General features: G+C 35.6%; 1 protein-coding gene across 3 annotated transcripts in view; it reads right to left on the bottom strand.

Annotated features, from left to right (window-relative positions):
- The window catches only part of PHF3 (PHD finger protein 3), a 72,471-nt gene that overhangs the window by 27,064 nt on the left and 18,487 nt on the right, over positions 1 to 26,920 (bottom strand). For 2 of the 3 annotated variants that reach the window (XM_031455944.2, XM_031455945.2), the window contains one exon: positions 3,801 to 3,962. In XM_031455944.2, coding sequence (XP_031311804.1) covers positions 3,801 to 3,962 — 162 coding nt within the window. Of the gene's footprint in view, positions 1 to 3,800; positions 3,963 to 4,898; positions 5,012 to 26,920 lie in introns of those variants that run through there. The other variant, XM_031455946.2, reaches the window with a different exon arrangement.

The raw sequence follows: 26,920 nt of genomic DNA, 5'->3' as shown, positions 1-26,920 counted from the left end.
AAATCAATAAAATGGGGTTCCCTTATATTAATACCCATCTTAAAGCAAGACTGTCATTCAGTTTTAATATTAAATATTGTCAAATATATAAAACCAAACAAATTCAGGTGCCAATAAAATCTGTACTAAATCGTCTATCACAAACAGGACCTGTGTGAGTTTCAAAGCACAGCCTCAAAAGGATTCTAATGCCTTTATGAATGTGCTTCCCTCCTATCTCCATTTTAGCATTCAAGCTATTCCCAACAGAAGGAACAAAGTGGAGACTAAAGTGCTAAACACAGGTCAACAAAAAGAGTAACTGTAAACAAAAAGATTTAAACCTAGAAAATATATCATAAGGGAAAATGAATAACGTACAAAAATAATTTAATAAAGCTTCCCACTTTTAACAATGCTCCTAACAAAGAATCCACTAAATGAGATTTTCCTCCTTTCCCTAACTGGATGCATCCCCCAAGGGAAGGAGGAGCACAAAGTGAAAAGAAATTGGAAAGAGTTAAATAATTCACTAAGTAGAAAAACAACCCACAAACTGAAATACAAAATAGTAAGCTATATCCAAGCCTATGCATATCCAACACCTCTGAATCAATCAACCCTGCATGAAAACTGAACACCACCAATTGATACTAAAAGAAAAAGTCTCCTTCCTTTCTATGTAAAACTCGACTATGTGCCAATATATAGAACATTTCCCTAATTTGTCATATATCACTGAACTGCAAGACCCTTACAGAAGGTACCGTTCTCATTTGTCTCTAACAGTCCTAGGAGGTGCTTGTGGTCCTAACACTCAAAAGTGTCCCAGTTTAGACAATTATATGGTCACCCTAATCTCAGAGACTCTTTCTAATTCCCTCAGGACTTGGCACAATATGCGGTCGGCAGGTAGGTACCCAACAACTTACAAAAATTACTTGGTGGATTATGTACTATTTATCACAGGCTCAGATATATAACATTTTTAAATAACTAAAATTTTAATGGTTGGTTATCAATATTTAGATGATTTTAAAGCTTTGAAAACAGTTTACAGTAGTCAAAATTCAACTATATTTACCTGTTTTGAAATAAAGTAAATGAAGAACTTTTTAACACCTATTACCTAAGTGGCTGACAAATGAATAGCACATTCAACTGTGAAGGTATTCAAATAAAAAACTGTTTTCCAATAGTAATGCATTTATTGAGCTAAGTATAAAGTTACTTTTTCTCCTCTAAATATAAACCGTCTTAGTCTGAAGCCTGGCTGCACAGGCCAAATATTATCATTATTTGTCTATGATGGTCATTCTATTCTTTTCATTTCTCAAAGTCACAAATATATATCAAAAAACTGATTTCAAAAACTGATTAAAAATTAAAGTTTAGGAAAAGATGGTGAATACATGCACATAAGTTAATCTACTTCTCAAAACCCCACAATTAAAGCTATACAAAAGGAAAGGAAGAACAGGAGAGAAGACGACAGTGACAAGTTTGGCAGCCAAACAAGAGATGATCAAGAAGTAACTGATGCAGGAGATCCAAGAAAAGATAAACACTAATCTGGCAGTGTTCGTCAAACCAATACCATTAATACCTCAGAAAGCTTAGGAACTGGTGACCCCAGCTGATTCTAAAGTAGGGATGAAGGCAGGTGGTTAAAAAGAGGATAAGTTGAAAGTTGTTTAAAAAGCAATTAGACCCCAAGCTCCCTCCCCTCTACTCCATCTGTTGGACAACTGCCCTTCTCTGGTCCTAATCCAAGACTAGAGGCTTATTCTCTGGAGAGTGTAAGAAGACAGCTTCTAGACTAAGGAACATCAGGCATAGCTAAGACTGGCACTTAAGTACACGGAAATTTGTGAGATTATGTGAATTTGTATATACTGAAAGCTGAGATGCCACCATGAGCTTCCCTCAAGGGTTCCCATAATATGCTAGCAATCTAATGAGCCTGCATTCTAGCAACAGGGATTCCTCAAAAAAATAACACAACCAGATTACCAAATAGTGATGCTCATAGTTGACAAAACCCAGCTCACACACTTAAAAGGTTCCACACAGTTTTAGTTCCCTACTCTTAAACATGACCAACTAATCAAACATCAGACATTTTAGGAAAAGTCTCTTAACATGAAAGACGAAGCAAAAAAAAAGGGGGGGGGGGAGTAAAAGCACTTTAAAACACTGTTAAGTGCCTTATGAAAGACAAAAGATCTTGCATCCATGAAACAAGACCAGAATGTTACAAAAAGGACTATTCCCAAAACAAAACAAAACAAAAAGGACATTCAGAAGTTAGAAATGCAAAATTTGATGAAAAAGTTGAAGGATAAACATGAGAAAATTTCCGCAAGCAGAGGAAAAAGACAAGGAGGGGGGAAGTAGGCAAGATAAAGAAAATAGAAAAGTCAGTCCTTGCTATCTAACATGTGAATGGGACTTAGAGAAATCAAGAGCTGAGAAAATAAAAAGGCAAATAATCAATGAAATAATTCAAGAGATTTTCCCAGAACTGAATTAAGTTTTCAAACTAAAAAGACCTAAGTACCCAGCTCAATACATGAAATACATCTACACCAAGATACATTATCAGAAATATCAAAACACTAGAGTTAAAGATCCCACAAACTTCCCAAAGAAAATAGGTAACATACCAAAAAAATTTAAGTCTTTTAAAAACGGAATCAAAATAAACTTCTCAACACCACTGAAGTTAGAAGACAATGGAACAACACTTACAAATTTCTGAAGAAAAACAATTTCCATCCTTGAATTCTATGTTCAATCAGACCATGATTCCAATGAGAGAACAGATTAAATATATTTGCAAGCATATGAAGTTTAAGTATATATATCCATGTTCCTTTTTTTCACAAAACTACTACAAGAAGTGTGTCACCACCAGAAAAAAGAAAATAGGACTGCAATACAGAACAGAATCCTCAGAAGAATGGTAAAGGGAGATCTCTGGCCCACACCCAGGCAGCAGGCTCACTGATGACTAACACCAGTGCACACAGGAGCAGATCAGAAGGCTTTAAGAGATACTTCCTCAATAAAATGAAAATGACAGAATATCAGATATGGACAAATATCTCTAGAAAAGACTCAGACAACTGGCAGAGTAGTTAGGCTGTAACTACTGATAAACAGACTGAAAACTGCGTATACAAATACACAAAACTGTAAGCAAATGAACAACAAAGTCAATTATTAAGTCATAAAGACAAAAAGTTGTAAGGTAAAAGTAACTATAGCTAATTACATGGATCGTCATTAACAGCATACTAAGTCACAATAATGTTAAGTAATTACTACTGATCTTACAAAATTATGTATTAGAAAGATGGAAAAATGTACTTTTGTATGATGGGGGAACAAGGGGAGAAAAGAATGCTAAATTCACCATCCAGAGTAGGAAATCAATAAATACTTATCCATATCAGAATAATCAAGAAGTAGCAATATACATGTGTTACTCAGAGACATGAAAGTATGTTATCAAAAAATTAATAAAATCCGATGAAAGAGTTAAGCGTAGTCTCCTCTGGGGAAAGGGAAACAGGTGGTAGGATGGTGAGTATTAGAAACTTACTGACCTAGACAACTCTTCAAACTACTGTGAATGTGTAACGTCAATAAAGAATTTTAAAAAGTATACCCACAAATGGATATAATCTCAAAACTGATTATCAAAATGCTCACATTAGCAGCAAACACCGAGAGAACATGATCCACCCTCAGCAAGTCTGCTGCCTATCACATCTGCCCCTACACCTGATTTTCTCACTAGTCTTTGGAAGAATTACCTTGTGCCATTAATCGAGGTGATTTTCTTGGTGATCGCACTGAATTTTCTTCTACTTTGTCCCTCAAATTCCTGTTAGGTAAAATCAGTTCTTCTTCATCAATGGTATCATTGCCACTTTCTTTAACAACTCCTTCATCCATAATATCGTCAAGACCAACAACTAGAAAAAAACAAAAAACAAAAAAATTAATTTTTAAAAATATTGGTGATGTTAAACATTTAAAGGCAGTACAGAAAACACTGTGAGACAGTTTAATGCAGTGCTAAGCAGTCCTGAAACTCTAGGTCTATTCCTAAAATGTGATAATGCCACTACCAAGCCCCCAACTCAGTCTCACAAACTTCTATTTTCTGAGATAAGCAGTCAAAGAGAAGATGAGCTGTAATTCTTCTTGATTCAACTTCCACTATCACTCACTCACTCATCACTCATGTACCTTGGTGAACATCATAAGCAACTATACCTGGAGTACTCAATTATCTCAATTTTGGTTAAAGTGGTACAAAAAAGAGTGTAATACCCTGAAAAGTTTGTGATTCTAGGTTCATGCTAGACCCAAAAGATTCTAATTCTAACTGTATACTGTTCCTTAAAGACTTTATGCTACATGTGTGAGAGTAATATAGATATACTTTCGAGTTGTAGCAAACACACACACACACACACACAAAGAAATGAAAAACATAATATAACTTTTCCCTCCCCCAAATGCTAGGAAAAATGACAGGTGTTTAATATAACTATATAATTAAATTACCTTCCCCTAGTCAAAAGAGAGAGAGAGTCATTCACTTAATGGCAAGGGAGGGGGCGTGGAAAAGGACTGGGGGACACTGAAGAAAATACGAACACAGTATGTATATTATCAATGGGCTTATTTCTGTATATAACAAGTATCACTTAAGTAGCTGACATACAGCAATTCTAAATGTGCAGCTGTATGAAATCTTGTAAAAAGGAATATGATTATTTAGATCAAAAGGCCTAGATTCAAGTCTCTAATAAAGCACTCAAATAAAACCTGACCACGTCCCCTAACTTCTCTATCGGTTTCTTTACCTCTAAAATGAGAATAACAATACCTGTCCTACCTACCTCACAGGCTGTTGTGAGGATCAAGTGGGATGATGTGTGAGAACTCACTCTGTAAACTTTAGAGCACTATACAAATGTTAGTTATTATCTTCATCCTAGGGGTTAGAAGGAACCTCAAGAAGTTATCTAGTCCTCATCTTTGTATCCAAGGAGAATTTCATTTAAGAGTTCAACAAGATAGTGGTCTATCCTAAAATTTAAAGAGAACAAAATTCTTCATAAATATACTTTCAAATGGTACAATCTTTTTGAAGAGCAATTTGACAACAAACAGAATCATGAAACTGCTTATATACTTTGACCAGTAAATTATAAAATATAGAAGAGAAGTAAATTATGAGAAAAATGCTGGCTAGAGAACACAGTGTGATCCTTGTTAGTAACAAACAAATGAAATGTTGTGTATGTACATTTAGACAAACAAACAAAAGAAGGAATAGCAGGAAATAGGTGAAAATTGTAACAGTTATTCTATAAAAGAATGCACTTTTCCCCTATTTTCCATATTTCCTGCTATATGCATGTGTTACTCTCAAAAATAGAGTCCATGCTTTTAATCACTATGCTACATGCACTAAAAGTTTAGTGAAGAATATAGTTTAGGACAAGTCATCAGGGCTCATTTACTATATAACTAGGAGGAACAGGTGAGGAGTTCAGTTAGAAGGCTACTGCACCATGATGGAACACTTATGTGGCCACATACACATTCTCAAAGAATTATCTTACTGCATTTCCTAGCAGCATCTGACATAGCTGACCCCTTTCCCCTTCTTGAATCCCCTTCTCCTCACTTAGTTTCTGAACATCACACCCTCCTACTTCACTAGCTGCTACTACTCAGTTTTTATAGAGCCTCCTCTTCTTGCAGATGTCCACACACTGGAAGACTTAAAGAGTTCAGTCCTCTCACCTCTCTTCTTTATCTACACTCATTCATCCCCAAATGACCCCATTCAGTCCATCTATACTCGCAGGACTCCCAAAGTTATCTCCTCCAGCCCCACGCTCACCTCTGACCTCTGGAGGAGTATAACTGACATGTACACCAGGTTGTCTAACAGGTATCTCAAACGTAACATACAGCAAAGAAATACTGACTCCACCATGCCCCCTCCCCACAGAAAAGCTGCCCCTCCTAAGATCTTCCCAGTAATGGAACCTCCACTCACCCAGCTGCAAGCCTAAAAACTCTAAACTATCCCTCACTCCTCTCTCCTCATGCCCCACACCCAAGCAAACAGCTCATCCTGCTGGCTCTCTCTATAGAACCTATCACTCATCTGATCACCATTTATCACCTCCAGAGCTAACATCCTACTCCAAATCACCATCATCTCTTGTCAAGACTTTAAGTCTCCTGCTGTCTGAGGTTCCTCTATAGCCACCCCTCTGCGCACACACCCCCTCACCTCAAACACAGAATGTACTCTCCACACAGTCATAACTGTGATTCTTCCAAAATATGAAGTCATACCATGTTGCTGTTCTACTGTCAAGATCCTCCAAACCCTTACCAACACACTTAGGTTTTTATGCTCAAAACCCTAGCAGGGCCTCCATGGTCTTAAGAAGACCAACTTCTCTGACTCAGACTCCGACCACTCTGACCCGCTGTGCTCCAGTCACACTGGTCTGTCTCTCTAGAACACAGGAGAGCAAAAGGCCATGTCAAGGTGGTTTTACTTGATACTTCCTCTGCCTCTCCTCCCAGATATCCACATGGCTCACTCTATGGCTTCATTCAGGCTTCACTCAAATACCACCTTCCCACAGAAACCTTTCCTAAGTGTCTTATCCAAAAACAGCACATTCTCCCACTACTGCCTACTGACCCTTAGCATAATCTATCCTTTAAAATGTGTTTCACTACCCGATGAAATATTTAACTGTTTATTAACTATCTGCTCCACCAGAACGTAATCTCTATGATTCAGGGACTTTGTTTCTTATTCACTGCTGAAACACCAGAACCTAGAATAATAACCTGGTATATAGCAGATACTCCAGAAACATATGCTAAATTAGGGGAAAGAAAGGACCAGGAACATTTAAACTTTGATGCCCTAGAGAGAGATGTTTCCATTAACAAGAGAGAGAAGTTAAAACAAATTTGAAAGTCAGGTATGAATATCTAAACAACACGAAGAAAAGAGCAAACAAAAAAAGCATCAAGGTAGTACAACATCACAAAAGAAGGGTAAGGAGAATTTCAGGAAATCGGGATCAGGAAGGTTAACTGCTGCAGAGAGAACAAAGGAAGGAGGAAAAATCCACTAATTTGACAAATGGAAGCAGAAGACCGGATGACAAGAGGTTAAAAAGTGAGTAAGTGAAGAATCACAACAGTCTCTCATTTTTAAGAAATTTAATGGTAAAAGATAGGAAAGGAGGGCAATCAGCTGAAGGAAGTTACATGGACAGAAAGATTTTTTTCCTGTATAAATGATAGAAAAGGGGGTGGGGAAGGAGTGATACAAAGGGAGAGAGAATGGGCAAAAGATGGAAGTGGAGAGGGGAAAGGCAAGAAGGGGAAAAGCAAGAGATGTTAGCACCTTTGTATGTGCTGGAAATAACTACAGAAGGTAAGTGATACCTTGGGGTCCCATCATCTTAAATCCTCTCAAATCAACAACCTACAATTAGAATACTTAAGACTACATTTGAGATGTTTCTCAGAAGTGAGATTTCCAAGAATACACCCTTTTTTGTATTGCTGCTCCTCCTGGCAATGTTTCCTTCATCTCAAAAAGTCCACCTTTACATTAATCAAGCTCTACATTGTCTCCAACATTTCCAGGGCTACCATGCAGAAGTGGGTCCCCAACGACTAAAGCACCTACTTAAATCTCTCAGTGCCTCAGATTTTCTATAAAATGGAGATCATGCTAGCGGTCAAGGGTCACTGCGATGATTAAATTAGTCTGTGTAAAAATACCTTGGAACAGTACCTGGCACTTAGCCCTATACTGTTAACTTTTGTTTCAGTCTCCCCCATTGTGTACCCCACTATCAAAAATTATATATTCTTTTCCTCTTACTTTTCCCCCTCAATTCCCCTCAAAACTAATCAATCATTAAAAAAGATACTTGAAATTCCTTTCTTCTAATCCATGTATCTGATTAAAGTAACTAACAGTATGGAATAAATAATCTGTGGCAAAACCCTCTCAATTAGGTATTTGTGTTTTAAAGAGTTTAAAACAACTGCTTCTGCTAAGAAAATGAATAAAGGAGAATATGTGTTCTTTCCAAAAACACTGCCTATTCTCAGGGACCTCCCACATCTTCCCCTCCCACTGCCACAAGGCAACTAAGATTTACTATTTGATATCCAACTTTTAAAAAGCGGCCATTCCTACTTAATATGTTCATTTTAAAAAGGAATTTGGGGTTATCAAAAAAATGCAGTAACCTAAATTCTTTAGGAGGCAAGTGTATAGCACTGCTGTGCAGAAAAATACTATGTTTTTTCCTCCCTCCCACACTGCAGAATTAGGTGTCATTCTCATTCTGAAATTCTGGCATAAAAATCTATAATCATACTCAAAACCTCCTTGAGCCTGAATTTAGATCACATTAAAATTCCTCCCATCCCCACCCACAAATGGCCCTAATTAAATCTGCCGAGTCAAGTCTATGTGAAGTCCTCCTGACACTAATACTACTTTCCTCCAGGCTATATAATTCAAATCTATCTTTTTGAAAAGAGGAGGTAAATGAGATTAAAAAAGGAATAAAACCAAACCATTTGAAGTTAAATTCATTGACTTTCTCAACAGCTGGGATTAGCTTAAATCACTTTACCCCGTACAAAAGGGAGAGCCATAATACAGTAGGGGACTCTTTATATTTGACTTGCTTCATGCTCACAGCGCAAAGGTCAAACTCGACTACTTCTAGGACACTTACTTCAACTCTATTATGAAAACTGGCACTAAACATCAGACTTGAGGGGAAAAAACTAAAGAGCATGATCTCTTTGCAGTGTCACAGCAAGAAAGGTTAGGTATCTATTTTACAGGGCTTCTGATCTGAAGGAGAATAAGAAATTACAGATACATCCTCCTAACAGAGCCCCCAAAGCTTCCTCGTATAACACTGCAGAAGACCACCACCCAGCCTCTACCTGGCCTCCCTTCAGTGAGACTTCTTTCCTTTATGGATGATTCACACATTCATTCCCAAGAGGCTACGGCATAATATACATCATCAAGTTGTGTGTTACACACAATTAGCCATTTGGGGGTGAAGACATCATTTTAGATATTATTAGTATGTTTCTTATCTGAAAAATACAAATAATGCTACTATTTTTTCCTCTTAAATTTCTCCCTTACAATAAATTTTAAAACACAGGTTTACTGAGTCAAAGAAGGCAAATGTATGTATTTTACCATTTTTTAGTATCTCATCATATGGCTTTCCATAAAGATTCTAAACAATTTACAGTGCAAAAAGCTTCATATTAAGTTTCAATAAGAACTCACTAGCACTGAGTTTTAGATTCTTTTCTGTTTTGTTTTGGGAGGGAGAGGTAATTAGGTTCATCACTTTATATTCAGAGGAGGTACTGGGGATTGAACCCTGGACCTCATGCTTGCTAAGCATGCTCTCTACCACTTGAGCTATACCCTCCCCCGAGCTTCAAACACTTTTAAAAGAAACATGGTTGCTAAAAAAAGCCTGACATATATACTGCTTTTCTGTATTTCTTAGCTTTGTCTACTCTCCTACTCAGGCCTAATGTGTATCTCTCTGAATAATTTATATGAATTCTTTATGTAATCTCTGAGTTACCTATTTGATCAAGTATTTTTCCCTTGTCTACCTTATTTTAGTATTATCTAGTGTCAATCTAAGTTAATTTTTCTCCTGAATGCTGTCTTCAGTTACTCCAACACTATTAAATTATCCATCCTTTCTGCTGTAATTTAACACATTTTCAAGTCTTACATTTAAGCATGCAAAATATTTCACCTTTTGCCAAACTTCATACTTTGGGAAAAACTGATTATTATTTCACAGAAAGGGGGTTTTCTATCAAGTAAGTCTAAAAGAAAGACACTAGGTTAAAGAAAATTAAAACTGTCTTCACTGTCTTCACTGCAGATCTTCAGAGACTTCAGCATGCTAAGTATGAGGGAAAGAACTGCACCCTGCAAGACTGTTCTCCAAGCTTTATAGCCTCACACACACCAAATACATACACCAAAAAGCTTTATTTCAGAAAAGAGCTTAGGTATCTATTTCTCCTTCTTCTTATTCACACTTTCTAATCCAACTCACACTAAAAATCTTTTATTAAAAAGAATTTTCCTAAAAAAAGTGTAATAAGTGTGTGACTGCCTAAAAAAAGCCTGAAAGGTATCCATGCAGAAAGAATTAGTATCACTATACTACTTTTTAAAGCTTTTCTTTTTAATCAAAGTTATACATGCACATGGTTTTTAAGAGCTGTCTCCAGTTCTACAGTTTATTAACAAAAATATTAATGTTCAGCACCTACTTCCCCTCCACTTCCACCACTGAACCTCAATTACTTCATGGGGAAAATGTAGAAATTATCACCCTTCATTGAAAGGCTGCTGTGAAAACTGAATAAACTATCATAGTTTCTTACACTCTGCGTGATATGCAAATAATAAGATCTTGAATAAACAATAGCCATTGTTAGTGTATCCTGGCAGATTTCTTCAAACAATTTTCTACAGCCCTAAGGGCCCTTTATTTGAACCCTTCCCAAATGCCAAAATAATTTCTCCTATTGGCAAGATGATTCTGTCAAGCTACTACAAAAATGAGATGGTAATCATTCCCCAAACTTTTAACATTTTAATTCTATCCTAAAATACCATAAATTATGTACCTTTAAGGTAATGCTTTCAAAAATATTTATTGAGCACCTACTGTCACACACTGGCCTACATTATTACAGAATTCTCAAAACAAATGACCTAGTTTCGTGTTTGTTTGTTTGTCTGTTTATATAAAGGGGGGGAATTTACACAGACTGAAATACACTAAAGATACACAGCAACCAAATAAATATATTGACCTATTTCAATTCCAATTCAAACTGTAAAAAAAAAAAAACCAAAAGGTTGAAGGAACTGGGTAAATAACTGAAACTAAGCTGACTGCATATGTGGCAATATTAAGAACTATCTTTAATGGTTTTAGGCTGGATAATACTAGTGCGGTTTTAAAAAAGCTGAAGAAACTTAGAGATACATGCTAGAATATTACAGATGAAATGACATGATTTCTGCGCTATGCTTCAAAATAATTTTGAGGGAATAAGGAGAAGTGAACAGGATATAAATGGAAAAGCCAACTATTAACTGCTTAAATTAAGTAAAAGGTGGATGAAGGTTCATACTATTCTCACTGCTTTGTTTGATGTTTTCCATAAAACAAAAATTTTTTTAAAAAACTGTTTCAAAGAAGCTTCATTTCAACAAGGGTGAGACAAATAAACAAGATACAGCATGTTAGATGAAATGAATATGAATAAAAGAAAAGAGTAACAGGGAGTATGAAGAAGGGAACAAACGGTGGTTTGTAATTTTAACAGAATGGCCAAGGAAAGCCAGAGATACAGGGACTGGTTGTTTACTGCACAAGAGCTTCTGTAGAAAGGAGCACACTGTGCAGGCAAGTAAGGAGCATGAAGATGACAACGCTGAGATGGACATTTCAGCAAAAGCCTACAAGTTGAGGGAGTGGCTTTCTAGTTAGAAGGCAATCAAATACCTAGACCCTGAGGCAGGATCATGCTTAGGATGTGAAAACAGAATGGGAGCAGGTCTATGTGGCTACATTAGGGGAAAAGGGGGAGAAGAGTAGATAGATACAGAAGTTCGGAGGCAAACTAAGGTCAGTCTTGTAGGTCATGAGGATTTAGCTCTTCTCTCTGTGTGAAATGGGAAGTTATCAGAGCACTACGAACACAAGGGTAATATGATCTAATTTTTAAAAGATTACTCTTGGTGCTCTTTTGAGAGTAGACTATAGAGAATCCCCAAGGGCAGAAGCAGGGAAACCACTTACAGGCTAACACGATAATCCAGGTGAGAAATGGTAATAGCTAAACTATAGCGGAAGTGAAGACAGTGAGATGTGCAAGTAGCCAGATTCAGGATGGATATATGCTGAAAATAAAGCCAAAAGGATTTGTTAATCAATTTAACAAGCAACATGAAAGAAAAGGGTAAGTAAAGGGTGACTTCAAAGTTTTTTGCCTGAGTGACTCAAAAGAAGCTGTCATTAATAGAGATAAGGGAGACTGTAGGGATAAGTGGTGTAAGAGGAAGCGGGGGCGAGGAAGCAGGTTATCAAGAGTTCAGCTTTAGACAGCAAGTTTAAAATGTCCAAGGGCCATCCAAAGAAGGAAACAAGGTATCTGGAATACACATATTTGAGAGTTGAATTAAACAACTCTGAACCCTGAAATACTCTGGTGCTTAGAAGTCAGGAAGACGAAGAGGAGTATCAGAAGAAACTGAGAGGAAGAGACAGAAGGTAAGAGAATAACCAGGGTGGTAAACCAAAGGTCAGATCTGGTAGAGTGACTGACTGCTATCCAGTGCAGCTGGTGAGAGCAAAATCAGAATCTGGAGGAGAGATACTGGGGACAGAGAACACTAAAATTCTTTCTAGGAGTTTGCTGTAAACAGAGCAAAATAGAACAAGGCAATACAAATATACTAATGAATAAATATAAAAGATGATGTGTGGTTAACACTGAAATTCTAACTGTAAGGACTTTGACAGAGTGTACTCTTTCAGACTTCTTTTCAATTCTACCAAGCATGATAAAAAGCAGAGTGGATATTCCATCATGTTAACTACAAATCACACCCATGGAAAACAGAATAGAAACCTAATCACAGAATATGAAAATCTAATTTCATATATATCTAAATATCTAATTTCATAAATAACCTAAATATGTACCAAATTATAGGATATAAGGGCTAAAAATGTACCAAAGGCTTTTTTTTAAACAACCAGGCAACATTATTATGAAATTAAGGAAAATATCAAAATAAACATAACTAATTTTCAACTGAATTAGCTCCACCACACTCCTAAAAACAAGCACAGAGAAGAGGCACTTGGCCACTCATTGGCCACTGTTAATACAAACTTGAGTGTTTAGGGGGTACTGGGGTACTTAGTTGCTTAAGGATTTGCTTCTTGGTTGTTCACATTTTATTTTTATTTCTTAGCTTTTTCCTCTCCTGGTGGGACAGCATATGGGGAAATCACTGTCTCAGTTCATTTACATATTCTACCAATTACAGACTCACTTGGGTGAAAAACTAAATATAAATGTAATCATGTAAACACAACCTGAGGTGATACTACAGTTGACCCTTGAACAACATAAACTGTTGGAGTCCACTTGTAGATTTTTTTCAATAGTAAATACTCTAGTAGCACATGATCCATAGTCGATTGACGTGGACGTGAAGCTGCAGACGTGGAGGGATTGCAGACAAGACAAAACCTCTTATACAGAAGGCAGACTGTAAGTTATCCTCAGATTTCTGACTGCACTGCGGGCTGGCATCCCTAACTGCACTGCTCAAGGGTCAACTGTAGAACTATTTATTAACAAGGGATTACTTGAATCTGACAAAAAGATTGACTAATCACCACTTAAATTAATGTATACTTTCCCTTAGCTATTTCTCTACTTGGAATGTATTTCCCTTACCCAGGAACCCAGGATCTTCAAAAGGCTGGCCTCTACACGTCTCTAAGCATTCTGCTTGCCACCCTTAGTGTAACCTGCACAGACCTGCCCTGACCAGCCCAACTGAAATGTACCACAGCCTCCCCTACCAAGCAAACCACCAGACATTCTCTATCGCCTTACACTCCATCTGCAAGCTCCACGAGGAAGGGGACTTTATTTGTCTCAAATACAACTATACCCTCCAGCACTGGAAACAGACTGTCACATGATGGGTATGCAATAAATGTTTATTAAATGAACAAACAGTTCTAAACATGTTTCGTCAAAGCAGATCATTATACCTTACAATTGTGGAATCAGAGGTAAGCTGCTGATACCTGGAATGCTATTCAAAGAGAATGTTACCATAAGACAGGAATGGTAGAAAAAAATGCGACTAACCCTTTTACAATATGGACCTTACCATTATTTATTGAATTTCACAATGAATGAATTAGGTCCTAACTAAGCACTTTGTTCTGTAACATTTTGTTTGCTTTTACTCAAATATAAGAGAAAACCAGAGACAAATGAGGCCAAGCAAACAGTTCTTAGAGGATTACATATTTTTCAGTAAGACTTAAACATTTAACATCCCTAATCTGTAGCAGCCCAGAAGAAGGTTTTTAATGGTATTATATACAGCATTAAGTAGAATATAAACTTCATGAGGACAGCAATTTGTCACTGCTTTCTAATATATCCATAGTTCTTACAGCAGCAACTGGAACATACTTAGGACTGGGTGTTCAGTTCTAAGCACAGCTTGAATGAAAAAATATGTCAATGTATACAAAAAATTCAAAGTTCTCAAATTTTTATTTCAAGAGATTAGAACCTCCTTGATAAACTAGACTCCAATCAGGAAGTTACCTTTAGCAAACAAAAGAAACAGAATAACAAACCTCAACTCCATCACAGTAGTGTACATCAACTCCTTGCTACAAACTCAGAGTATCTAAGAATGCTAATAGTTTAAAAACACAGATTAGAAGGAAGTATCCCGACATAGAACAACCAAACAACAACAAAGCTACCTGCTCAGAAAGACACAATCAGTAGGCCTTTTTTTTTGGGGGGGGGGGGATATGCATCAGAATTAAAGCCTATCTAGAAGTACCACTGATAAAGTCTATCTAAAAGGAACTTTGATCAAGTATATTAGAGAGAGATTGAAGACATAACCTTAGTTGTATCAAAAAGCATAAAATACCTAGGAATAAATTTAACAAAGGAGGTGAATGATCCATACTCTGAAAACTGTAAAGTACTGATGAAAGAAACTGAACATACAAATAAGTGGAAAGACATTTCATGCTCAGAGATTGGAAGAATTAATGTTGTTAAAATACCCAACATGACCCAAAGCAATCTACAAATTCAGTGCAATGCCTAACAATATTTAAATGGATTTTTCACAGAAACAGAACAGACAGTTCTAAGTTGTATGGAATCACAAAAGACCTGAATAGCCAAAGCAGTCTTAAGAACAAAGCTGGAAGTACCATGCTCCCTGTTTCAAACTATTACTTCTCTAAACAGCATGCTCCAAGGCATGCAGAGGCCAGCCTTTTGAATATTTCAAATATTACAAAGCTATAGCAATCAAAACAGAATATAGATGAATGGAACAGAACAGAGAGCCCAGGGAATAAACCCATGCATATAGGGTCAATTAATATACAACAACAGAGCCAAGGATATACAATGGGAGTAGTCTCTTCAATAAATTGTGTTGGGAAAAATGGATAGCTACATGTAAAATAATGAAACTAGACCACTCTCTTACACCATACACAAAAATTAACATAAAATGAATTAAACATGAACATAAGACATAAAACCATAAAAGTCCTAGAAGAAAACAAAGATGGTAAGCTCCTTGATATTGGTCTTGACAGTAAGTTTTTGGATTTGACATCGAAAGGAAAGGCAACAAAAATAAACAAAGTGTGAGTACATCAAACTAAAAAGCTTCTGCACAACAAAGGAAACCATTAAACCAAAGTGAAAAGGCAATAAACAGAGGTGGAGAAAATATTTGCATATCATATAACTAGTAAGAGGTTAATATCCAAAATACATAAAGAACTCACACAATTCAACAGAAAAATAAACCAAACAGTCCAGTTAAAAAATGAGTGAGGAGAGGCATTTTTCCAAAGACATACAAATAAATGGCCAACAAGTATATGAAAAGGTACTCAACACCTCGAATCACCAGGGGAAAAGCCACAGTGAGGCATCACATCACACCTGTCAGGATGGCTATCTTCAAAGACAGGAGATAACAAGTGCAGGCAAGAATGTGGAGAAAAGAGAGCCCTTGTGCACTGTTGGTGGGAATGTAAATTGTTGCAGTCACTATGGAAAACAGAAGAGAAGTTCCTCAAAATATCAGAAATACCATACAATCCAGCAATTTCACTCCTGAGTATATATCCAAAGGAGATGAAAACATGATACGGAAGAGAGACCTGCATTCCCATTTTCACTGCAGCATTAGTCACAGCAGCCAAGATACAGAAACAACCTAATCAATCAATGGAGGACAGGACAAAGATGTGGTATACACACACAACGGAACGTTATTCAGACATGACAAAGAAATTCTGCCACTCAGTATTACATGATGGACTCTACAGGCATTACAGTAAGTGAAATAAGCCAGACAGAGAAAGACAAATACTACATGTATCACTTATACATGGAATTGAAAAAAAGTCAAATTTAGAAAAAAAGAGAGTAAAAAGGTGACTAATAGGGATGCGGGAAATAAGGAGAGGCTGAGGTTGGTAAAAGGGTACAAACTTTCAGCTATAAAATGAATAAAGTCTGCGGATCTAATGTAAAACATGGTGACTATAGTTGCTACCACTGTATTGTATCATTGAAATTTGCAAAAACATTGGAACTTAAATATTCTCACACACACACAAAAAAGATGAATATATGAGGTGATGGCTGTATTAATTAACTAAATGGGGGAAATCCTTTCACAATGTATTTCAAACCACCACAACATACACTTTAAATATCTTACAATTTTATGTCACTTATATCTCAATAAAGCTGAAATCTTTTAAAAAACGACAGAAAAAGTGTCAACTCTACAATAAATTTAGAACACATAATTGTCACAATTTGGAAAACAAATAAGATTTTCTAATAAACATAAACATACTGGATAAACTTAAATATACCTAGCTAAGAGTCTCAATGAGTAATAAATGAATTAATATTTAATATCTTTAGCCTTAAGCAACCATATATAGTAAAATGTACCCCGTTCTATTCTATTAACGTAGGTTTAGAAGTCAGTAAAGACTTTGTTATCTTCAGTAGTCTCTCTGGGCTCCTGTGAGCAGTGCGGACTGGGTGATCCTTCATCAAGTTCATTGTAGTTAATAAGATTCTAATTCTAGAGCCCTTTCTAAGGAAAATCAAATAGCAGACCTCAGAGAAAAACTGCTTTACTAAGGTTTATTTCTGCCTTATGTTACATATACACACAACTTTACTCTTAAGTATGCACCCCTTACTTTTATTTCACATATTTCTAATAATCTCAATTTCCTGGCCTCTCAATTAGATGAACAGAATATATTAGATATTTGAGAAAGATACACTAATAGGTCCAAATAATTTTTTAAAAAGGAGAAATAAATCATTAAAAAATTTTTTCCAAGTGTATTTGTCTCAAGTCCAATTAATGTAGCGACCAAAAGCCCTACTTACTAAAACAGTACGTAAGGATATCGCTAATAATGAAAGATAGTAATTTATTTCCTAAGACAATTTCAGCAACAGTTAAAAGTTAAATTACATTTGCCATACCATTTCTTTTTTAGTTTGTTTCATTTTGGGGGGCTGGGATTAGGCCTGTTTATTTCTAATGGAGGCACTGGGGACTGAACCAGGACCTTGTGCATGCTAGGCAGGCACTCTACCACTGAACTATACCCTCCCCTTCACCATACCGTTTTTAAAAAGGAAGAGCTATCTAATACATTTTAGAAAATGACCCATCCAAAACTTAAAATTAAAAAATGGTTTTAAAATTACCTGTTTTTTGGGAAATAACTATTTTCCCAAAATATCACATAAATATTTCTATATTAAACCAGCATTGCTTGTCCATTAGTTAAGGTCATTTGACAACTCTCCTGAGACCAGTGTGTATCAAACTTGACTTAAAGCATCTCTATCAGTATTAAACCTTTAACCTAGGAAAAACTTTCTACCAAACCCTAACAACAGATCAGCTAACCAAACTAACATCAGATGCACTTTTTGTGAAGTTACATATCAGTAAGTCTTTCATGAAGAAATTGTACAGATGACCCTTGGACAACTCTGGGGTCAGGGGTGGCCTTCTGTGCAGACAAAAATCCACCCATAACTTACAGCCAACCCTCTGCAGCCGCCACTTCACATAAGCAAGCCATGCAGTACTGAAGTATTTACTACAGAAAAAATCCACATGTAAGTGGACCCCCACAGTTCAAACCCTTGTTGTTCAAGGGTCAATTATACACATAAAATTGGAAAATATGGTTCTGAGGCCAAAATTAAAATATTTAATCTAAGAATGAAGAAAAGAAATTAGTAAGTACTTTAAGAAACACTCTGCCTGTGTAACAATGGCAGTATTCATTCTCCTTATAAAAACTTACACAATTAGACATCAACACACACTTTCAAAAGTACTCCATCTCACGGGTTACACCTGGGATGATTTAAGCATAAAAAAGAAAAAGAAGTGTAACATAATGTATTTTTAAAATCCGTGAACTCATTATGACAACCGAAATAGTATCTGCCACTAAACTAAAAAAAAGTAATTTGCCACTTCTGGCAATCGATGTGATCACTTCACCAACTCCTTACTTTGGAAATTGGTAATCAAATGTTAATTACTTCCCTTTAACCTGCCTCCACAGCAGGAACTGTAATTTAGAGTAACCAGGTAATAAAGGAACAACTTTTCTTCACCAGAAGAATGCCAACAAATAAATGTAAAAAAGACAGAATTAGAAAATCATCACTTTGCTACAACTGGCTCCACAAAGTATCATTGATGGATACACAAAACCATTAAATACTAACGAGGAACTAAATATTCCCATGCTGCAAAGTTATACCTCTACAGATTACCTGCTAATTCAAGTGTCTAGGAAGGAGAGTTTTGGTTGCTGCCACCTTAACCCAGCCATCTAATGTAACATCAAAACCAAATATTGTTAAGACTTCTAATGTGATGTAATATTAACTACATAGTTTCACCCATGAAAGAGTCCCGCCAAAATATGTTTAATCTGAATCTAATCAAGCTTATTTTAAACCTCGCTTCCAATTTATAGGAAATTAAAGAAATAGAACAAGCCAACTGACAGCATGCACACACACCAAATAAATAAGTAAATATCCCAAAACTTGGGACAATCTTAAGAATCTCTTCAAAATCTCTTCAAAAAGTCAGTATCCTCTGAAAAAGGGGTGGGAGGCCTCAGAAGTTAAAGCCAATACTAGATCCCTGACTGCATCTCAATTTGATCAAACCAAATGAAAACGGTATGTTGGGGACAAATGGCAAATTTGAAAATGGACAGGTATTAGATTTTAGGAAACTTTTTTTTTAGGTGTGTTATTAGATTTTAGGAAACTTTTTTTTTAGGTGTGCTTATGGCATTGTTATGTAAAAATCCTTTTTTGGGAGATACATGATGAAGAAGTTAAACTAATTAGGTGGAAGGATTGGATGAACTGGTAAATTGATAAATGGATGCAGCAAACACAGCAAAACATGAATAGCTAAATATTGGTGATGGGTAAATGGGTGTATATCCTACCATTCTTTGTTTCAATATGTTTTAAGTTTTCAAAATACAAAGTTGAATTTTTAGAGAAAAAAAGCTCAAAATAAAGTATATCCTTGGTCAGGTATCTAAACAGCATTTTTTAATTTACAGACCGTTTTGTTCCAAAACAGATTTAAAGTGGCCTTAAAAAAGATACACAATACAAGGTAATATTTTAAAAGAAAAAAAAAGCAAGCAAAAGAAAACTATGGGTAAGAAATAAGATGAAGTCAAGGATAGTGTCAGTACCCAGAATGAGTTACAAATATTTACACTGTACCAGGAGTTCCCCAATTTTAATGAAGCTTAAAAGTCAGTTTGTCAGGCATTTAGCAAACCAGCAAAAAATATGAAAAAATGGCCATTATATATTTTAAAAGTACTGCCTTTAAATAAAATCCCATTTTCAATAGACATCCTTACAGCAGCTTCCATTAGACTTTAAGTATATAGTGAACAGGTGGTCTCCTAAGGATGTATATATACCTAAAGGGTGCATAATCAATCTGTGTCCAGGAAGAAAATATCACTTTGTATATTGTTCCCTAAAAACTAAAAAATTAAACTTTACCAATATTTAATGAAACTGATAATAATATCTTGGCTGGATTTATGTCAGTCACAATTATCTAAAGAGAAAGATCCTGAGAGGAATGACAATTTCGCAAGATGGAGGAGTTGACACCTTTAATGCCATCTGTTTGCCTTCAACATTTTGCATGGTTTCACAATGTCAATATAGTTCTTTTTATATTAAAAAAAAAAACCTTTATAAACAGTAGACTGTGTACAATAATTTTAATGAAATGGGAAACGACTATTTAAATCTTCATAACACACTGAAGTTCTCCATTAATCATAACAAAGTCCTTAAGAACTGTTTATGTTAAGGGTGAGTTACACATTTCTTTCTTATACAAAATGAGACAAATGTTTTACAAATAAGACAAGTGATACAAACACGTTGGCTTTTTCTTTTTTACTGTAAAGCAGCTGTAAATGATACGCCATATGAAAAAATAAGCACCCTTAATCTGTCTCTTCTGGATAAAAGTAATACTTTTGTAATGAGTAAGAAAAAAACTGCTTTTCTAAAAGAAAACTCGGCTAAGCAAACAGCCGTTTAAAAATGTTTCTATTGTTATATAATTTGTGACTAAAAACGAAATGTGGCACCTATAAAAACTCTTACCTGTACACATTAATAAACTCAACTTAGAATCAAATAGAACACTCTAACAGAATGTTTTGTAATTAGAATGACAAAATTTTCAAAAATAAATAATTCCATCATACTGCACTCCAAAAAAAACATTCTTGTACAGCTGATGATTTTAATTAGCAATTTTTAAAGTATAAGTATCATTTATGTTATCTATAGCCCGTATTTAAATTATCTATTGTATGTATTACATAACAGACATTAATTAAGTATCCTTTTACCACTGTTATTTGGAATTTTCTGTCACTCCCAGCTGAATCTAACCCTAGACCAAAAGGTCAAACTTTTTTTTATCAAGATGATCCAGGGACTCACAAAGAGAACATGAAAGCCAAATCCGAAACAGCAACAGACAAGGAAAAGAACAGAGAGCCCTGAACAGGTAAAACATTTCTGCATCAGCAAGGAGGCTGAGGATGCTTAGGTCTGTGATTTGGGAAAACCCGCTAACTAGGCTTTTCTAATTCTTTAATAACAGGGATCTACCACTGCCAAGGAATTATGAAATTCAACTCCTTTGGCTGGCAGGTATAATAATCTCTAGAACAGGGAGAAGAGGGCCAGGGGTAAGGCCCTCAACCAAGCTAATCTCTCTCCTGGGCCACTAAAAGTCAGCCAAACAGCCTCGTCGAGTTCTCCTAAGAACTGCAGATGAAGCTCTTTTATCTGAATTCCTTTTTGCTCAATATCCTCAAAAGATAGCAAAGTAAAGAGCTTAGAGATTTTTTATTAATTTTTCTGCCTGATGGGGAAAAAAAGGTAAGAATAAAAATTATGGGGTTATAATTAAACCCAAAGGAATAGAAGATCAAAACCAAGGTCAAAAAGCATTTGCTCAAGAATCCTTAGTTTTTTAATACCAAAATTATATTTAAATTGCAAAATAGAATAATTCATTATTTTAAAAATTTAAAAGCTGTTCATCTACCATTCATGTTGATTAATAAATAAGCTAAATATCAACTTTCACACATCTAGTGTATAACAATACTCTATGAGAAATAAGAATATTCAATCAGTTGGTACCACATTAAACAATCATCAAATTAAGAAGTCTAGTCTTTTAAATTGCAAAGTCATAGAAGTTTAGCCTTTCTGCCCAAAGAATATTACCCATTATCCACAAAGAGCACCATAAAACTTTTTTACTCTACTATGTAAAATGTACAAATCTTGAATAACTGCAACATCACCTGCAATAGAAAACATTTGATAATGCAAACAGTTCTGGAACTGTTAAAGAGTTATCAATCATGTTTATAATAATGTGATGGATAACCTTGCTTAAATTCTGAGCTAAGATTACAGACAAGGTATAAAAATAAATTTTGGTCATAGAGTGAGCAGTTAATTCTAGAGGAAAAAAAATTTTTGCAGATGAAGAATGACTTTGAAAGGAATTCAGTTGGGAAGAAAGGAAGGGGTAGAAAGGTGAGAAAATTCAGAAAATAAAGTATTAAGATCATCCATGTTTTCAAAATGTTGTAGGATAAGGGTGTTTAAAAACATTTGTCTTTCACACCTCGGCACAAAACCAGGACTAAGGGGTCCAGTTCACTCCATTATTCAAAATCAACAGAGTTATCGGTTTAAAAAGCATGTGAAAGCTAATCTGAAAATATGACCATTCCTAACCTTTTTAAAGAGAAAAGTAAATTCAAATTTACACATCTTCAGAACTGACTTATGCCTGTTATGTTCTTGTATTTTAAATTGTATTTTAATACAACTTAAGATGGCTTTAAAATCGGACGTGTATTCTCTTCAAAATATTGTTACCAGCCATATTTTATGAACTCTACATTTTAAGTAATGAAAATATTTCTAGACTTTTACAAAAGAGGTAAAATTACCAGATTATACTTTTTTTCTGGCAAGAGAAAAAAATACCTTGCCTTTCTGACTCAAAAAGACAGTTTTCACTTTTCTTGCAATTGGGAGTGCACTAGCACCCCCGGGAAGCAGCAGCCCAGTAATTACAGACAGAAACCAAGTTTCAGAAGAGTTTTTCAAACCAGTAGTCTTACAATGACATTTGTCAGATGTGTCATTCCCCCTATTTAAAAAACTGTAAAACTACTTAAATTATCACAATGTAACTATCAGACATCATTTTAAATTAAAATTTCTAAATGTAAATTAAAGTTCACTCCATTAAACTATCCCAGGCTGCTGTCCACTGAAAGGAGCATCATTCACACTGTATTCTCTAACTGGTACTCACTGGAATTGTGCAAACCAAGTGGTAAAACGCTCTCATCCTAATCTTAAGACTCTAGTTACAGGAAAACAGCCTTACCAGACTAAAGGAATCAGATCAATTATGTTTATTAGACAATGTCATCATTTTGGATTCCTCTGTATTAGTACACTTCTAATTAATCATCCCATGACAATTTATCTCTTTGCTATGTCAGTATGCATTTAGTAACTAATTTGTCATTCAAGATGTACTTAGAGACATAATTAAAAGTCTACAATAAAAGATCAAAATGAGGGAAAGGCAATATTTTAGGGAAGAAGAGATGACATAGGACAGCAATATGTAGCTCCAGTCTGAAACTCTTTTCAGAACTGACTCCAACTTACACAAATAAAATAGGTAAGGAAGAGAGAGAAGTATAAGGGGTAGAAGATGAAAGCACAAGCCTGAAGAGTTTCAAAGGAATCCAGGCAGTGTTACGGTGAAAACGTCAACAAGGGATTCTGCAATCCTGTCATGACTGGAAGAAAACTGAAAGAACAGCCAATTGGAACAAAGGGGATAGAAATCTACAAATTCTACTCAGTAAGTTCCACTTAAACTGGGGGCTACAAAACAAAAATTACCTATGCCAAAATGATCTTCATTTATATCTGATATTAGGCTTCTCCTGTCCATTTATACATTACAGAGGATCCCAAAATAATTTTCTGAGGAAAATCTTGGCTCTGTCCTCCTCTACCCAGGGAGGGCAGAGCAGCCTTCTATTCAAACAGATGCCCCCATCAGAGCCTTTAAATTTTCATAATCCCACCACAGCCCTGTTTATTTATAAAGTTTGTCCATGCACTTAACTGGCAAAGAAAAGAGGGGTGGGTGTTAATTGCATTCCCAGCAGTTCTCAGACTGTGTAACGTAACTCACCTCCACAACAATACATTTAGAAATCTGGTGTAAGAAATGACATCCAAGGCAGGTCATTTGAAGAATAACCTAAAATCTAACCTGGGATTGGATCAGACCCTTATATTAGTCCCCATAACACTGCTTGTACTGAGATCTATATTAAGGAATACAGTTAGAAAAAATCCTATGTTCACTGAAAGTATGTTGTTAAAATTTTTCTTTTATTATATCATACCACAACAGAACTGTGGATGAAATTTCTTTTTAGTTTTAATATCAGAAATATTTTTCTTTTTCCTGAGCACTGGATTTGTTTTTACCTTAAGGACACAAATTTTTCACCTTGGAAATATTTTCCTCTTCCACAACTGCTAGAAATATGAGTTGTGCCTCACCTGTAGCAAGCACTGTATTTACTATCTTAACTTCTGGCCTCACTACATGACTCTACTTTTCTCCTCTCCTTGTGTTTTCTTTTTCTTTTTTCCAGTTAAAAATTTTACTGAATATCTCCTGCTATATCCTTTGTTCACTTAAAAACAGAACTTAGCCATGACCTTAAGATCTTTGAATACTCATGTACTCAAGGGAAGAAGACTGAGAATCTATTCCAGTCCAAGTACCATGAGTTTACTTATTAGTGAAATTCAGAAATTAAATACTTTCAAAACCTCAGTTTATTCAGCTATAAAATGGGATTAATAATAGTTATCTATAGCTCTTAAGGTTTTTGTGAGGAGTTAATAAGATAATGCTGGCAAAGTACATTTAGACAGTACCTGATACATTAGTTTCATGACAACATACATAAACTAATTAAAACAACTCAAAAAATACCACATTCTGAAAAATTTATCATGTTCTGAAAGCCAACTTGGTTATGCCACAGTACTTAGATGTTTGGTAAAATGCCACAGTACTCAGATATTTAGTAAAATGTTCTGAAAGCCAACTTGGTTATGCCACAGTACTCAGATATTTACTAAATGTTACTGTGACGGTATTTTTCATGTGAGATTAACATTTAAACCAGCAGACTTTGAGCAAAGTAGATTATTCTCCATAATGTGGGGGGGGGCCTCATCAAATCAGTTGAGGTCTCAAGAGAAAAAAGATGGAGATCCCCCCAAGTAAGAGGGAATTCTGTCTCCACACTGCCTTCAGACTTAAGCTGCAACATCAATTCTTCCATACGTCTCCAGTCTACCAGCCTACCCTGCAAATTATGGACTGGTTAGCCTCTACAATCACATAAGCCAATTTCTCAAACCAATTTCATTCAATCTATATACATAAATAGTATATCTGAATATACTACACACACACACACACACACACACATACATATCCTATTGGTTCTGTTTCCCCGGAAAAGCCTGACTAATATGGTTGCAAACTCTAAGACATCTGTTAGCAGCTTTATTACTAACAAAACCAGCAATGAGATTAATATCACTAATAGGTTAAGAAATCCTGAACAAAGGAGAACAAATGCAAACTGACCACGGAAGAAATAAACAGGTATAATTCAACACGGACAAAGGCAAGACAGCAATACACAGGATTCTGAAATCCAAAACTAAGAATTAATCATTGGGGATCGGAAATTTTACATCTATCATGTGTTAATTAAATGGAATGACAGAAGAGGCACTGATATTGAGCTGAACAAGAAATAAGGAATTAACTTAAGGACTAAATACTGAGAGGTCAACTTCATCCTTTCCCTGACTTCAGTACCCAGTAATGCCTACAGCCAAGAACTAAATTCCAAGCAAGAAAATCTTTTCTTAACCTTAAACTGAAATTGGATGAAGAAGCCAGAGGAAACAAGACCGTACTACCTCCTATTGATAAGACACCTCTCACTCTGGCATTTAAAGATTCCCCAAAATAACCACAGGGTATCTGGTTAAAGCCCACTTATCTCACAGCAAAACTTGACATAAATTTCCTATCTCCTCCCATTTTAAACACCAACCAACCATAAAGAATCAGAGACTTGAGGAAAGTTTGCAACACTATGAGAAACATCAAAATAAACAAACAGAAAAACTAATTCAGACTATAAAGAGACTCTTACATGTACCTATGACAACAGAATACTATTTTAAAATGGTATGAATAAAGAGTTCTTAGAAATACTGATTGTCAAAACTAAATATTCAAAGACATGGAAAATATGACAGCAAATCTCTAAACAGACATAAAAGAAAACGATGGTAAAGATGCAAGAAAGCGGTAAGAAACTTGGGCAATTAATCCAGAAGGGCTAGCATCTACTAGGAGTCCACAGAAAAAACACAAGAAAATTTCCCAGAACTGAAGGGATCACTCTCCAAACTGAAAAGTCCCACCACATGCCATCGAAACTAAATCAAAGGCTAAATACCAAAAGATAAGGAGAAGACCCTGAAGTGGGGGTGCAGGAAAGACCACCTAACAAAGCAACAAGTCTCACACAAAAGCCAGGCAAACAATCCATCAGCTACACCAGGTAACGGAAAGCTAAGAAACAAGACCTTAAATTTTTAGAAACAAGACCTTAAATTTTTAAGAAAAGGTGATATTCAATCTTGTTTTCTATATAAAGGCAAATATTAATTAAGTGGAACATTATTAGAAAGTTACTAAGGATGTCATTAAGTAAAGAGGGCTAAGATAAAGAAAAAGATGAAATACAGGAAAACAGGAGCTCCACTCAAGGAGGGAGGTGAAGTTCAGGGATGAGAGGTACAACAGCCCTGGAGAATGGCAAACATAGACAGGAACAGGACAATGACAGAGCGCCCTGGGAGGCAGATCCCCAGGGGAAAAAGGTAGAGTCAATAAAACCCAAAGTATGCCCAAGACCATGGAAAAAGAAACTTGTTGTAACAGCACAGAATTGCAAGTTAAAAAATAATCATATCAGAGTGAATTTTAAGTAATAGGTGAAAAGAAGAAACCACTATTACGGACACAGTGATGATGACATGATTAATTTTACTTCACATTTTAGGTTTAAAACACAGAAGAGTAAATGCTTAGTCAATGCAAAGTAAAATTAAAATATGCTCTGCTTTACATCATGCCAAGCTAAGG

The sequence above is a fragment of the Camelus dromedarius genome, chromosome 6 (assembly GCF_036321535.1).
Source record: "Camelus dromedarius isolate mCamDro1 chromosome 6, mCamDro1.pat, whole genome shotgun sequence".
NCBI lineage: Eukaryota > Metazoa > Chordata > Mammalia > Artiodactyla > Camelidae > Camelus > Camelus dromedarius.
Note: the sequence above shows the minus strand (reverse complement) of the source record. Positions and strands in the feature narration are given on the sequence as shown.